Source organism: Equus caballus, chromosome 16 (genome assembly GCF_041296265.1).
Source record: "Equus caballus isolate H_3958 breed thoroughbred chromosome 16, TB-T2T, whole genome shotgun sequence".
Classification (NCBI taxonomy): domain Eukaryota; kingdom Metazoa; phylum Chordata; class Mammalia; order Perissodactyla; family Equidae; genus Equus; species Equus caballus.
Window position 1 is genome coordinate 78,331,274 of NC_091699.1, and position 15,142 is coordinate 78,346,415.

Below are 15,142 nucleotides of genomic sequence, written 5' to 3' on the forward strand. Positions count from 1 at the left end.
CATAGAGCCTGAATGCCATTTCTAATTTGTCAGCTTCCTGTTAAACATTCCACAGTGGGACAGTGCACCAATATTTCTAGTAGTCAACGTAGCAGTTTCCTAGAAAATAGTTTTTCATTCAACTGTTTGAATTGGAACTGGTTGGGCCAGTTCAAGCTGTAAATTTGCACTTCAGCTTACTTGTTCCTGGCTTGTACAAAACTTTTTTTTTTCTTTCCAGAATCTCCACTAATCCCTCTAAATATATAGGATATTTGGCAATATCAAATTATCTTTAAGATCTTCTCTAAGAGGCTACACATTGTTTTTTATAACCAAGAATGCAAAAATAAAATTGCCTGAAGGTATACTGTAAATGCTGCTAATGTAAGTTTCTACCGATTGTTATTTGCAGTGCAGAATTTTCTAACCTAAAGGTTTAACAATTTGCTTGTGGTGCAAAAACTCCTTCCTGCCAATTTGTAATTCCCCTTCTCTATCATCTATCTTGCAAACCATCTCTTTGGTGGGGGTTTCTTATTTTGCGTAGCATGCTCAATGGGAGTATGGCTAAACTTTAGGATCCTCAAAAAGCCTTGGGCAATTTCTAAAGCTATGAATCTCTCTAATAATAATACATTAAATATCATAATGGCATTTTTGTGCCTTTTTTCTCATTTGTTCTCACAATAGGAAGCAGAGTGGAGAGAGACGATTTCTGCAGGGGGCCTGGAGGAACCTGGGACAAGTTCAGGCAAAGATGCAAGCTTTGCAAAAAATATTTGACTTCTAGAAAATGGTGGGGTAGAAAACTTTTAAGTGTAAAACATACCATTTTTGAGGTTTGAGGAAATGCAACCTTTCCCAAAGCTTTCTCAGATCCCAGTGTGCAGCAGAGTAGAGACTGAAAATGTTTCTGAGGGGAAATTGAGAAAGCGTTTAAATGGAGGGAGGAGGCCTAGGCTATTACTGTAGACACAGCAGGGGGCCAGCAGACATGCTAGGGAGTCTGATCGTTTCAACTATTTATGACAACCAACCTACCAGCAAGGCTTTCAAAGTTAGTAGGAGATCCTGGCCAGTGGTATTGATATGCATGCCATCACAATCCAAAAAAAAAAAAAAAAAAAAAAGAAACTAGACAGAATACCTGTTAAATGGTACATTTTTACCTCAAAACAAATCTCGGGGTGTATGTAACATGGAATATTGTAATATTGTATGTCTACTTTCTTTTCTTTGTGGGGGCGGGGGGGGAGGAAGGGCATTGTATTGACTGGTGTTTCTTGGGAACTTTTTCTTTTTGAGGAAGATTAGCCCTGAGCTAACATATGCTGCCAATCCTCCTCTTTTTGCTGAGGAAGACTGGCCCTGAGGTAACATCCGTGCCCATCTTCCTCTACTTTATATGTGGGATGCCTGCCACAGCATGGCTTGTCAAGCGGTGCCACGTCCATACCCAGGATCCGAACTGGTGAACCCTGGGGGCCGTGGAAGCAGAATGTGTGAACTTAACTGCTGCGCTACTGGACCAGCCACTCCCACCCCTTTTTTTTAAAGATTGGCACCTGAGCTAACAACTGTTGCCAATATTTTTCTCCCCAAATCCCCCCAGTACATAGTTGTATATTTAAGTTGTGGGTCCTTCTAGTTGTGGCACATGGGACGCTGCCTCAGTGTGGCCTCGTGAGTGGTGCCACGTCTGCAGCCAGGATCTGAACTGGTGAAACCCTGGGCCGCGGAAGTGAAGCGTGCGAACTTAACCACTTAGCCATGGGGCCAGCCCTGTACGTCTACTTTCCATGGAAATAATGAAGCCCAGAGTTGACTTCTGGACAGGAGCTCACATTGACTTTGCTCTTCCTCCTTCCCTCACCTCCAACCAGAAGATTGGTAGTATGTACCAAAGATCCTGAACATCATAGGCTCAGAACCCGCTGAATCTGGAAACTGAGTCTTACCTGAAATAACTTTCTTTAAAAATAAAAATTAAAAGAATATACTTTAATTTTTCTAATTTCTTCTCCTCAGTTTCGTCCAATGTTTCATGATTAGAATGCTAGCAAGTGTAAAAGCTATGGAATATTTATAAAGTACTTGGGTAACTGCGTGCTATTAAAACCAACCAAATATAGGTAGTTCATTTTTGAGCCCATTCGGTTCTTATTCTTGCTTCCAAATTTTACTCTTCCAGCACTGGTAAGACACAGAATCAGGTGGGTTTACAGCAAGTCTGGCAGGTGGTTGTTAGACACTCATTTCATGTGCCACTTCTTGCAATAAGACGGTATTTCCCCAAACTTGACCCTTAGCATGTCCTTTATCCTATTAAAAATACTGGTGTTGTTCTGCGGGAGTAGGTTAGCTTATAAAAATAAAGTGTTGCATCTTTATATGCTTTAAAATTCCAACTTAAAAAAGAACGACAACTTCTTTTCTAGTGACTAGGTAAAATTCCTTAACTGTTAACCTTTGGTACTCAAAACCTTTGGTACTTAAAACAACGTTAAAACAGACTTTAAGACTTAATTGAGGAAAGATTTTAAAATAATGTTTTCCAAATTAATTTTTAAATCCTAAAGGGCCACATATTCCTTTATCATCTCGGTTTATAAAAGTGCCAGCTATTGAATTTGATATTAAAAACAAGATGCCTCACATCCTTTGTGTAATAAGGCACAGTATAAATAAAATTAGAACATCGTGACTGTTCTTCCTCAATCTTCCCTGTTTGTAATATTTCCCGAAAGCAGAGATGCCTGACAAATTTCCCCTTTATTGCTCATATGTAACCATTTTTTGCATCAGATATTTAATTTTGTAGGTTAAATATTCAAACAAAATGAGAGTAGAATAGATTTTGAGCATCGATTTCTAAAGGAAAAATAAGAGGAAACGAACATAATACATTTCATTGTCATCAATCTCATTCTAGTTAGCTAATAGTGCATGCTTTTCCTTGTTTCTCTGTAGGATAATCTTTAAAAATCTTTTTTTTATTAAAGATTGGCCCTGAGCTAACATCTATTGCCAATTTTTTTTTTCCTCCTTCTTCCCAAAGCCCCCCAGTATATAGTTGCATATTCTAGTTGTAGGTCCTTCTAGCTCTGTAGGATGCTGCCTTAGCGTGGCCTGACGAGCGGTGCTATGTCCGCGCCCAGGATCCAAACCAGCGAAACCCTGGGCCACCGAAGCAGATGGCTCGAACCCAACCCACTCAGCCACGGGGCCAGGCCTATATGATAATCTTATGCTTTTACAATGCTTATAATTTAAAACCTGTCCTCACTTTATCAGATCCTCACAATAACATTTTGAGAGAAAGAAGGGTAGTTATTATACCTGTATCCATATCTAAAATCTTATATATGTATGTATGTATATGTATGTAATGCAGTGTACATATATTTTCGTCTCCTTCCCCCAAGATGAGGAGGTAGAGATTGCTACACAAAAGTTTCATGGTAGGTCAGCTGGTCAGAGGAGATACTGGGAGAAGGAAGATTTCTGAAGCTTGTGGCCCAAGCATTCCCCACTGCTCTGGCTTGAATAGTGTTAACAAGTGCTAGCTTTCATATACATGGGAAGTCAAAGTGGATGCTACTGATGTTGGCTAACTTGGTGGAGGAGGTGTACAGGCAGAGGATCCAGGATCACTCTGTAGAAGCATGTTGATGAGGCTGAAGGATCAGCTAAGTGGTTAAACCAGCTGTCCTTTAAGGTTTTTTCCTGCTCCCAAGCCCAGGGAGTTTGTGAGATGACTGACAATGGATTAAGAATGAAGCATGTAACAATTTTTCTGGACAAAGCAGGTTTTATCCAATTTCTTTTTTGGCTTAGTAAGACCAACAATGGCTTTCACAATTTAGGCAACCAAAAAGTAAAATTCCAGAGTACACTACTTTAGGTATAAACTATGGAATGATAAATCTTTGGGGGAATTAATTACGGACTCAGTGTTAATGCTAGGGTATTGGAATGCAAAACAGATAATTCTGAAAAGTTCCTTAGATAAAACGTTTGAGATAATTAAAGCAATCCAACAGCAAAATCTACACAGTGAAATTATCTTCTATTTTGTAAAATCATATGTTAACATCAAATTATATCTATATTGTATACATTTCCTACTTTAGATGCTTTCTCATGTTTTTAATATGATGCCGTGGTGTCAAGGTCCAGTAAGTATAGTAACTAATAATCATTACAAATCGATTACAACATCGAGAAGAGACAGCACATTCATCTGTTGTAAAATCATAGGCTTTTAACACCACTGGCAGACAAAAATCACTAAGCATGCAAGAAAGGTGGGTGGTGAACTGTAACTGATACTAGAAACCTACTTCATCCTGACTTTTATGGGGTCACTTTTGAAATTTAAAAGTGACCTCGCTGGATAAAATCGCAATGTTTCTTAAAATAAATTTAAAAAGATTTCCAGGGTTTTTGATCCTAGACTGTCTCCACTTACTTGGGACCAAACATAGGAAAACAGGCAACCCCGTCTGGTCGTTTATTTTGACATTGAACATGTGGTCCGAGGGCATACTGGGGATATGTTACAGGACCTGAGATAAGGGGCAAATATTTTAATGGGTATAGGGGTTGGTGGAGAAAAACAGCTCTAACATGTCAGGGAGGACTTCTTTCGTGGTCTGGAGTTCTTTGGAGGATGCACTCTAACTCAGCAGATGTAGCCCTGCCCTCTGGTGGATATGGGTGCAAGAGGACTTGGGTTCAATGTCCCCAGTGTTTGGCTTACCAAGGCTTATTAAAATCAACCGTCCATCAAAAATCACTTATTGGAGACCTACGTTATGTGCCGAGCAAATGAAACGTTCAAATGGCAAAGACACAGCCAGTGGCCGAAGGTAACGCCCGTTCTTCAGCTTCCATCTCTGGACGCTCGGTTTCCAGTTGGTGTTCCAACCTCTTGGGTTCCACACCCTGGAAACGAATGAAAAAGGTTGGAGCCCTCCCTTGAGCTCTCTGAGGTTGATCCTTGCCCTCACAGTACACACAGGCACTGAAGCTGACCCCTTAGCGGGACAGAACTTTGGGAAGTCGCCCCGCGATGACTTGCGCCCGGAGTTAGACCAAAACAGGCGTGACCCGGGTGGGCAAGCGAGGATGCGGGGTCCCAGTAAGAACGCCAGCGCCCCTCTGCGCTCGCCCCTTCGCTCGGCGGTCCTCGCGTCGCGTGCCGAGATTGTGACGGCCTCCCGACAAGCGAGGCTTCCCTTGTCGCCTTTGTTGAGCGCGCTCAAACACCTCGGGGACAGCGACCATGATTGTTCCTGCCCGTTGGGTCCGACCGTGCGGCTGCCTCCTGAGAATGCGCGGCCAGCGCGGATCTCCGACCTTCGCGCCCAGTGGGTGCGTAGAAACGGGCTGGCAGCGGCCCCGAGGGGGAACGAGGAGCCGCCACAGAGCAGGTAGGGCCAGGGCTGGCCGCCGGCCCCCCACGCCCTCCTACCGGACAGTTCTGGGCGGGCGGCGCGGCCTTCACTTCCGCCGTCCCCGCCGGTGAGTGAGAGTGCGCGTGCGCGCGCGCCTCTCGCAGCGGAAGTAGTAGCGACAAAGCTCGGTCCGCGGCGGGCCCGGGAGTGCGGGGCGCGGCGGGGAGGGGCGGAGCGCAGGAGGCGGAGGCGGGAGCAGACCAGCGCCGCCGGGCCGATCGTGACGGGTCCCTCACCTCCTCTCCCTTCCCCTCCCCGCCCGCCCGCCCTCCCTCCTTCCCGTTCGCTGCTTCCTCACACCGGGAGCAGGCTCCCGCCTTAGCGCCGCCGCTCGGCGAGCCGCTCCTGTGCTCCCGAGGCGCGCTGGGCGCTCCCGTGAGCCCCGCGGGTGAGTCCCCCGCAGCCCGACGGAAGGGGTCTGGGGCTTTGGGAGGGCACCAGTATTACCTACAGCCCCCATCCCCACCCCCAATTTCCAGAAACTTCCAGGTCCTGAGGGAGGGGTTGTCCGGGGATACCCAGGCTGGGGAGTGTCTCTAGGGCGCCGCCCAGCCGGCTTGAGCTGGGGACGTTGCGGGTGGTCGAGGGGTGGGCGCGGGGTCTGGGGGCTCCCTCTCGCCCCCTCTCTCGTCAGCGCCGCTTCTCCTGGTTTCTCTTGCAGATGCTGCTGCTGCTAGGGGTGGTGGGAGCAGCCGTGGGACGTGTGGCCGGGAGCGGGGGTGACAGCCTGGGATTCCGGGGGCTTCTCTTCCTTGTCCTCCTCTTCTCTTCTTTATTCCCCGTGTGGCCGTGGCTGACACTAAAGACTTTGTAGCCATCAACCCAAGTGCAGTTTCGATGGAAAATGAAGGTAAAGGCCCCTGGCAGATGGGTTACAGCGCGGAGTTGAGGGTGTGGTGGTTTGCTTTTAAGTTGCCTTTCTCTTCCTACCTTTTTATTTTCTTTAATTTTTCCCTTGATGGTGAAATGTCCAAGGAATTGCTTTCTTAGGATATCCAGGTATCATTTTGGTAACATAGGGCATTTCGGAAATTAAGGTTCTGTGGGGTGACTGAGCTTGATGCTGCTTTCTTTAGCTTAGGAAATGGAAGGGAAGTTTTCATTTCAGATAGCATCGATGCTTGTTTAAATAGCTATTTGAAAGGAATCACTCGAGGGGAAGTGGAAATGGGGAGGGAAGGGGATGGACTGCATCTCTGTATATTTGCATATCAAGCCTTGCTATGGCATGTGAGTGGCTTCGTTTATGGGAAAGAAAAAGATTTCTTATTAAATGTACCTTTGGAAAAAAACCTCACTGTTTTTCAGTTCACAAAAAACAACTCTGAATTTAACGAAATATTGTGAAGTGATTTCCTTTCTTAAAGTTCCTCCTTATTTCAAAACATCATTTACAAGATTGACTGTGGAACCTGTTTGTCCACTGTACGCTTTGTGTGCGCTAGGTGGTTATTCACATGTTACTTGATTCCTTTGGCCTCGTTGAAATATATAATGCTTTTCATACACAGCACATACACAGATTATTTGTTAAAAGCGTTGAGCAACTCTGAATAAATTATTATTTTTCCCTCCTGAAACAACCACAGTTATTCTTTGGACTGACTTCTGACTTGTGTGTGATATCGTTTTTTTCCCCCTTTTTTTACAAGGCTGCAAGATGCTGTAAAAGATACTTAGAAATTACAATTTGTCCTCTTGTATCTTGTGGTCTTTAAAATCTGTAGCTGATACAAAGGAACTGCAGTTGGGTTTCTGGCTGCTTTCTAACTGGTTTTTGCATTGTTGAGAATGTAAGCTTGATTGTCCTAAGTAGGACTAGTGATTTTAAAATAGATGTTTCTTATATGCAGTATAATCTGTTTTGCTGTCTTAGACCTCTGGGATGTGTGGGAAATATGATGGGAGGCATGATTATATTGCTTAGTTGTGCTTTGGATGGATAATTGGTGGAAGACATTTTCTGAAATACTAAAGCGTGTAACTGCAGAGGACTTAGACTGTCTAATTGGGTCTTTAGAAGCAGCATTTGAAAGTAATATTTTTGTCTGGCGATATGGAAAATCACTTTTCTGAGGCTTTTTCCTCTTTGTCTTTAACTTGATCTAAGAAAGGCAAATCCTTTCTGCACAAGAGACAAAGAATATTAAATGCATCCATGTACTTGTTTTTTGGCAGTTGCATCTTAAATAACATCTAAAACTTGAGTTTCTGCTTTCAGAATGTTACCAGATTTGAGAGAGTATCCTAAAGTAGGTAGATTCTTAGATGTTGCCTTTGTTTCTTGATCTCTCAGGAAAAGGAGCGTGACTAATAAAGCTGACTGGTATTGTCTGTTGAGGTGGGAGGGAGTGGTTGTGTCTCACTGGGTCGCCGTACTTTATGGCCAAATAAGAATGATTTGACTCATAGTAAACAATTATACAATTCTTAAAAATTTGTGGGGGTTTTCTGCCTCATAATAAGAGGCCATTTTTGTTAGTTTCTCATGACCATAACATTTCTTCTTTTTTCATACTTAAACATTTTTAAGAAGAACTTGTAAATAGCCTAGACATTTTCAAGAGTAATTGAACATTTTGAAATATGTAGATCACCTTCGCTTTCCTTTTTATAGTTAATATCCTCGTTTGATATGGTGTATTAACATCTTAGGGGTGTGAAACGAAAATGAATTCAAATTATGCATTAACCACTAAACATTGTGTGACTTCAAGCAAATTACTTCACCTTTCTGAGGCTCTGTTTCCTCATCTATAAGTTGGGATTGATAATACTTAGCTTACGGAGTTAAGAGGGTTATATAGAAACCCTGTATAAATTCTTTTGGGCGAGAGGAAGGATGGAGTTTAAGAGCGTGTGCTGTGGAGCTAGAGAACCTGATTTGAATGCTGGATCCCCACTTCCCTTAATTTGGCCTTGTGTGATTTATTAAAGCTTTTTGTGCTTTAATTTGTTCATCTATAAAATAAGGATATTGATAGAACCTAGCTTATGAGGTTGTTGTAAGCATTTATAACAGTATCTAGTATATAGTGAGTACTCGATAAATGTTAATTGTAAATAGCTTAGCCTAGTCTGGTGTTTGCATACTAGTATGCTACTTAGTGTTAATATTATTTATGACAGTGGAATGTTGAAAGGGGGAACAGTAGTGGCCAAAGTGCTCTGTATGTAGTTGTCATTATTAGTTAGGCAATGGGTGGAGTTAAGTATAGAATTTGCTATAGTGTTATGGCTTTAAGCCCATAGAGAAAGTTGCAGCTCTACAAAGAAGCCAGGGAGGGACAGTGTAGAAAGAGACAGCCTTGGATTTGAATCCTGACAGGTAATTTTTTTCCTCTCCTGAAAATCTGACAAGTTAATGTGCTTCTAAGCTTTCTCAGCTTCTGAGTTTTCCCATCTATAAATGAGATAATGCCCTCTTGGAGGGTTGGTTTGAGGAATAAGTGAAGCCTGATATGTGAAGTTGCCGGAACAATGGTTGACACACAGTTAGCACGTTTGAGTGATTGCTGCTGTTTCCCAGAAGCAGAGAATCCTCCGGGAGGTATGTAGATAAGTTACATCTCTAGGTCTGTATAGGGTCAAGTTGATAGTGGCTCCCTGGAGTGGTAGCATGGAGGTTCTTGGATAGTGTGCCATGTCTGCAATGGTTGTTGGAGGGAATCACTTCATCCATGTGGCTCCTTTCAGCAATGGTGGTAGTTTTCTTTGGCACTTCACTTTCAATTCTTCTGGACCTTTCTCCTATGACCCAGTTAAACGTTCTCAGCAAAGCTTGACCACCTTTTAGCCTTGGCCTCCAGGATGCTTCATGAAGTACTTCACTAAAAGTATTTGAAGTGTTAATCTCCTGAAATTTCAGGGACCCGTCCTAGACATCCATTTGTGGGTTAGGATTTATCCACATCCTTTGGAACTCTTTGCATGTTTATCACAGATGTAAACAGATACCACTTAGGAATCTGAGATGCACAAGTAAATTACTCTTTTTGATATTTCAGATTATTTTTGTGTTTAAAGGGATGGCTTATTAGAAAAGATATTTCTAGCCGGAGAATTTTGCAAATAGTTTCTCCTTCCCAATAATGAATTTTTTTCTTTGGAATAAATTTGGCCTTTCCCATAGAAAAACCAATATAAATTTAATGCACATGAAACTTTTTGATATAGTCTGAAATGTGTTTTTTACTAATGGATAGAATTGTAATAATTTTCAAGATTCCAGGACATGCTTAAGGTTATAGGCAGAGCCAATAGGTGTGGAATAAATTCTCCCTTCTGTTTGTGTAACATTTGAAAGTTATAGTATGTTTATTTACACTTCATTTTTTAAAATAGTTTTTATTCAAGTTCAAATTGTTAATCATCTAGGAATGTCTTAAGAAAAGATTGTCTTAAGATAGTTGGAGGAACTATAAGGAAAAAGGGATGAGAAACCACCTTAATTGTATTCCTTTAACTGGAAATAGGAAACCAGGTTATAAAAATATTTTCTATCTTTAGATGTGGGAAATGTAATTTATTTTGTTTGCAGTCAATAAAATAATATTTTTGACATATTTGTATTATATAAATAATGTATTACTTATATATAATTTTTATTTATAGTGTATTTTTATGTCATAGCATTATTTATATTTATTTTGACAATAAAATAATATTTGTCAACAAACTAATGTTCTTAATTAGTGTTTCTGGAAAAGAGTTGAAACTAAAAGAGATTATGTATGTGGCAGCATTTTATAAACTGTGGTAATTTAATCCAGAGGATGGATGCTGCACAGATTATTTGTAAGCAAAAGCCTTCTGACAATTGAATCCTAAATACTTGGTTTGTCTCAATGTTTTTCTCATTCATTTAATGTCATCAGAATTCAACTCTGTTAACTGAAGCAGTATCAATCAAAGTAGTTTCTTAGGGAACACTATTGGGACTCAAAGCTGATTTTCTTTTGAGATCTTGGTTAAACACAACCTTTTTAGCAAGGTTAAGTTTTGTTTTAAAGCTAGAAAGAACACCACAGCTTAATGGTAAAGTTAGCTGGGGTGAATTTTAAATTACACCATTGTTAGATGTAACGTCTTAAAAAGCTTTTAAGAATCGGTTCAAGAGGTCCCCCCATATTTACTTTGTTAAAAGACAAATTCTTTTTATAATGATTTCAGGCATCAGTTGTGACAAGATTATCTTGATGATTTTCGTATGGACAATTGTTGGTAAAAGGCAGTTAAATAAACCTGGTTGGGTGAGCTCTAGGTTAATGCCTTCATTTCCTACAGGAAAGGATTTCTTGGGGGGGAAAAATAGTCAGGCTAAATTAATGCATTTCCTCTGGAATTTATATGCCTGATATTTATATGCATGTGTTAACTGTGTCTTCCATCTTCAAGGCTTTCCTGTTGACAAAGATAGACCTTTTAGAATTAGAAGGAAATTACTCAGATTGTGTAGGATTGGTTTAGGCTAAGTTTATTGGATACATTTAGAAAAAATCTGAATAAAGTGTTACAAGGTACTAGGTTATAGACAGAGAAGGACAATAGCAGCAGGGATCAAACCGTCACCTTAAAATGGCTGTAACTGGGCATCTAACTGAACTTCAGTCTTTGCTCTCTCTTCATATATTAGAACATGCATGAATTGGAATTATTTAATATGCCTGTTAATTATAATTCTTTGCTTAAGTAAGGCCTTTTGGCTTGACTTTTGATCATTTCTTAAAGGTGCTGACCTAAACTTGTGTCCCCTAAGAGGCAACACAGCAATTTAGCATGACATATTTATTTTCTTAGAAAACTCTGAGACGTTGAAGCATACTTGTAGAAATGATTTTCATTTATTTATTTACTTTCTTGAAAGGAATGACCTGATAAAGTCAGAATAGTCCAGGACCCTGACACTAAATATATTTGCCACTCTGTACTGTTTGAAGCTTAGCCTTTGCGGGAAAACTCAGAAATGAGAACTGAAGCAGAAATATTTAGGATGTGACCCATCATACTCTTTTTGAACATTGTTTTTTAAAACTGTGAAGTATAAATTAAAACTTTCGATTAGGTTGTGAATTTTGGATACTGGATTTAAAGTTATCTTGATTGTGGTGTCTTTAAGTCAAAAAAGAGAATGCATTCCCTAAGAACCGTTAATACAATAAAGTTCTTTCTTTGCCCAAGGGAGAGATCAACTTTAAAACAGATCCTGGATTTCCTCTAATCTTAAATCAGAGCCTTTCATTTGCAGTATAAATAAGTTAGTTGTACATTCCTGTATGTTATGAAGATATATGTGCCTTTTTATGCAATTATTTCACCAGATTTGATTTGACCAGCTGTTTTAGAGTTTCCCTAGTGGAATGTTTGCTTTACCTACCTTCATTTGGGTTTATACCTTGGGATGGGCAGAAATGCTAGTTAGTGCCAGCTTTCTTTAGGAATTTTACTTCACTTGTCTGTTGAGTGTCAGATCTGCATTCCCTTGGAGCAGGCAAAATTGGTTCATGGCACAAGTGCCAGAAATAGCACGCAAGCCACTTTTTAATGGCATGCAAACTAATCTCTGCTATGTCCTTTTCTTAATGCTTGTCAGGGTGCTATTTACTGAGAGTTAACATCTGGCTGTGAAAGTGTCTGTGATCAGTTGAGAAATTTCAGTTTCCTTTCCCTCTCCAGGAAGAGAGGATGTGGTCTTTGCTGACCACTCTGAGGTCTGCCGGCGCCCTATCTTGAGGTTGGTAGTTCAGTTATGCTATCTTGGTGTACACCGTTAATTCAGTCGAGGGACCAAGAGAGATTAGTTCCTTCGGATTTCTTCTGTTAGTAGAAAAAAGGAGAGGAATTGGGCTTGAATCTATATTGAATAATGGAAATGGAGAGTAGAGATGGATAAAAGAGATATTTACTCGTGTGAAAAACTAGCAGAACTTGGGCAGTAACTGGATACAGGGAATGAAGGGGAAGGTTGTGTCAGAGATGACTACAAGCTGTTAAACCAGCATAAGTGGGTGAGTGGAGGTGCCACTGACGGTGGTTGGAGGAGTTAGCTGATATGGGGACTGGCCAAGCGGAGTATGTTGAAGATCAGACTGTTGTGGCACACATGTCATAGATCGTGTGTGGAGACAGGTTTGTTTTAAAATCGAACACCAGTAGGGCTAGAAGACCAGGAGTCAAAGTGAGCTCTTGAGGGCAAAGACCCTCAGTTGTCGCTAATTCAACTTGAACAGAATCTGGCGTGTAGGTGTTGTCTATTGAAAACGTTGGCTTCTTCACTCTTAACTCAGTGGTTTTCAGTTGCTGGCAGTCTTGCCCTCCAGGCGACATTTGGCAATGTCTAGAGATGCTTTTGTTTGTCAGAACTAGGGGTGATGCTACTGGCATCCAGTGAGTAGAGGCCAGGGATACTGGTAAACGCGCTACAATACACAAGATGGTCCCCCGGCTCCGAGCAGTTGTCAGTGGTACTGAGACTGAGAAAGATTGTTCTGACCAAGGGCAAGGAAGTTCACTCCTCTAAGCCTTGGTTTCCTCGCTTGTGAAGGGATGATGGTGACTCTCCCTCAGGCTTGTTAGGATTAGGTAGGTCAAGATGTGTAATGTAAGTGCTAACGTGAAAGAGCTGTTTGGGAAATGCTAATTTGCCTTACCTTGGTTGATGAATAGATATGGGGAATTTGTTTTTGTCATTGGTCTCTTGAACAACTTCTAATTTCAAGGCTTCATGTATTTTTTCTGAGAGATGAGTGGGATGGCCAGGAAACCTATATAATCTTAGTGCTTGTCTCATGATTTCATCAGATTATGATTTTGACTCTACTTTGGTTTGGATTTTGAGTATTTTGTGATTTGTAACTTAGCAGTAAGCAAAATGTGGACATCTAGATTAAAAGTTTTCCTACTAATCAGTGAGGTTAAACTCATAATTTTACTTGTTTTCAGAACTTTTACTGTATGAAAGCAATTTCATTGTTCTTTGAAATTAAGACCGAAGGAGTCTGTTTCTTTTAGAAAATGCCAGACTTCCTGTGTCTGTAATGCCCTTTCTCTTTTTATCCATTCACAAAATTTCAAGTAGACCCCTCTGACATCGGCACTTTTCCTGAGATTTACTTATTAGGGTCTTCATTAGGTGCTTTCTTTTGCTTGTCAAGAACCTTTTTACTGTCTTTTGTAAAGTATTGATGTTTCCACCAGCTCTTTCATTCATGTTAGAGACAGGACACATGTATTTTCAATTCTAATACAAGGGACCATTTCTTTGGAAATGCGTTTTAGTCATAGCCTCACTGTGTTTAATGTCTACTTACGTTACATAGTTGTTTGGCATTCTCAATTTTAAGGAGTCCTTTGCTGCTCTCTCTTTCCTTTTAGGAAAAAGATGGGTTCAGTTTTCCTATACTTTAATTCCCCATCTGTAACATGGATTAATAGGTTAAAGGTGCTTGAGTTTAGTGAACTATTTATTGGACCCTTGCTAATGTTTCTTTTATTAACAGCGGGTGGAATTTAGAAATAACAGTCTGTTTTTCATATTAAACTAAAATTATTTAAACATACTACTCATTAAAATAGTTGGTTAGAAAAATTAAATAACTTTTGAGGAAAACCATTTAAAATGGGAAAAATGGGGCCAGCCTGGTGGCATAGTGGTTAAGTTTATGTGCTTCGCTTCGGTGGCCCAGGGTTCTTGAGTTTGGATCCTGGGCATGGACCTATACACCACTCACCAAAGCTGTGCTGTGGTGGCATTCCACATACTTAATAGAGGAAGATTGGCACAGATGGTCACTCAGGGCCAATCTTCCTCACCAAAAAAAACCCAAAAACAACAAAAAAATATGTAGATGATATGATACCTGCTTCCCTCATCCTTGTATCAAATTTCTCTCAGGACTTGAAATAATTTATGCAAACTGATATATCAGTAAATGAAATATTATACCCACCTTTTAACTCACTGACCAAAAAAATGCCACATTCTTTCCAGGTGGTTTTTTTTTTAAACTTAATTTTTGTTGAGTTAATGATAGGTTACAATCTTGTGAAATTTCAGTTGTACATTATTGTTTGTCAGTCGTGTTGTAGGTGCACCCCTTCACCCTTTGTGCCCACCCCCCACCCCACCTTTCCCCTGGTAGCCACTAATCTGTTCTCTTTGTCTACATTTTTAAATTCCTCATATGAGTGGAATCATACAGAGATTGCCCTTCTCTATCTGGCTTATTTCACTTAACATAATTCCCTCGTCCATCCATGTTGTTGCAAATGGCACGATTTTGTTCTTTTTTTACAGCTGAGTAGTATTCCATTGTATATATATACCACATCTTTTTTATCCATTCATCTGTTGATGGGTACTTAGGTTGCTTCTGTGTCTTGGCTATTGTAAATAATGCTGCAGTGAACATTGAGGTGCATGGGACTTTTGGAATTGCTGACTTCAAGCTCTGGATAGATACCCAGTAGTGGGATAGCTGGATTGTATGGTAGTTCTATTTTTAATTTTTTGAGGAATCTCCATACTGTTTTCCATAGTGGCTGCACCAGTTTGCATTCCCACCAGCAGTGTATGAGGGTTCCTTTTTCTCCACAACCTCTCCAACATTTGTTACTATTTATTTTAGCTATTTTTGTCATTCTGATGGGTGTAAGGTGACATCTTAGTGTAGTTTTGATTTGCATTTCCCTGATGATCAGTG

The 15,142-nt window shown here is 40.6% G+C and overlaps 1 protein-coding gene across 11 annotated transcripts in view; it reads left to right on the forward strand.

Moving 5' to 3' along the window:
* Window positions 1-15,142, forward strand: part of ATP2C1 (ATPase secretory pathway Ca2+ transporting 1) — a 152,123-nt gene that overhangs the window by 21,378 nt on the left and 115,603 nt on the right. For 2 of the 11 annotated variants that reach the window (XM_070238139.1, XM_070238140.1), the window contains exons 1-2: window positions 5,496-5,829; window positions 6,103-6,291. The exons of 3 other annotated variants lie outside the window; for them this stretch is intronic. In XM_070238139.1, coding sequence (XP_070094240.1) covers window positions 6,286-6,291 — 6 coding nt within the window. In that variant the 5' untranslated portion in view covers window positions 5,496-5,829; window positions 6,103-6,285. Of the gene's footprint in view, window positions 1-5,495; window positions 5,830-6,102; window positions 6,292-12,024; window positions 12,175-15,142 lie in introns of those variants that run through there. 6 more of the 11 variants (XM_070238145.1, XM_070238141.1, XM_070238143.1 and 3 more) reach the window with 6 other exon arrangements.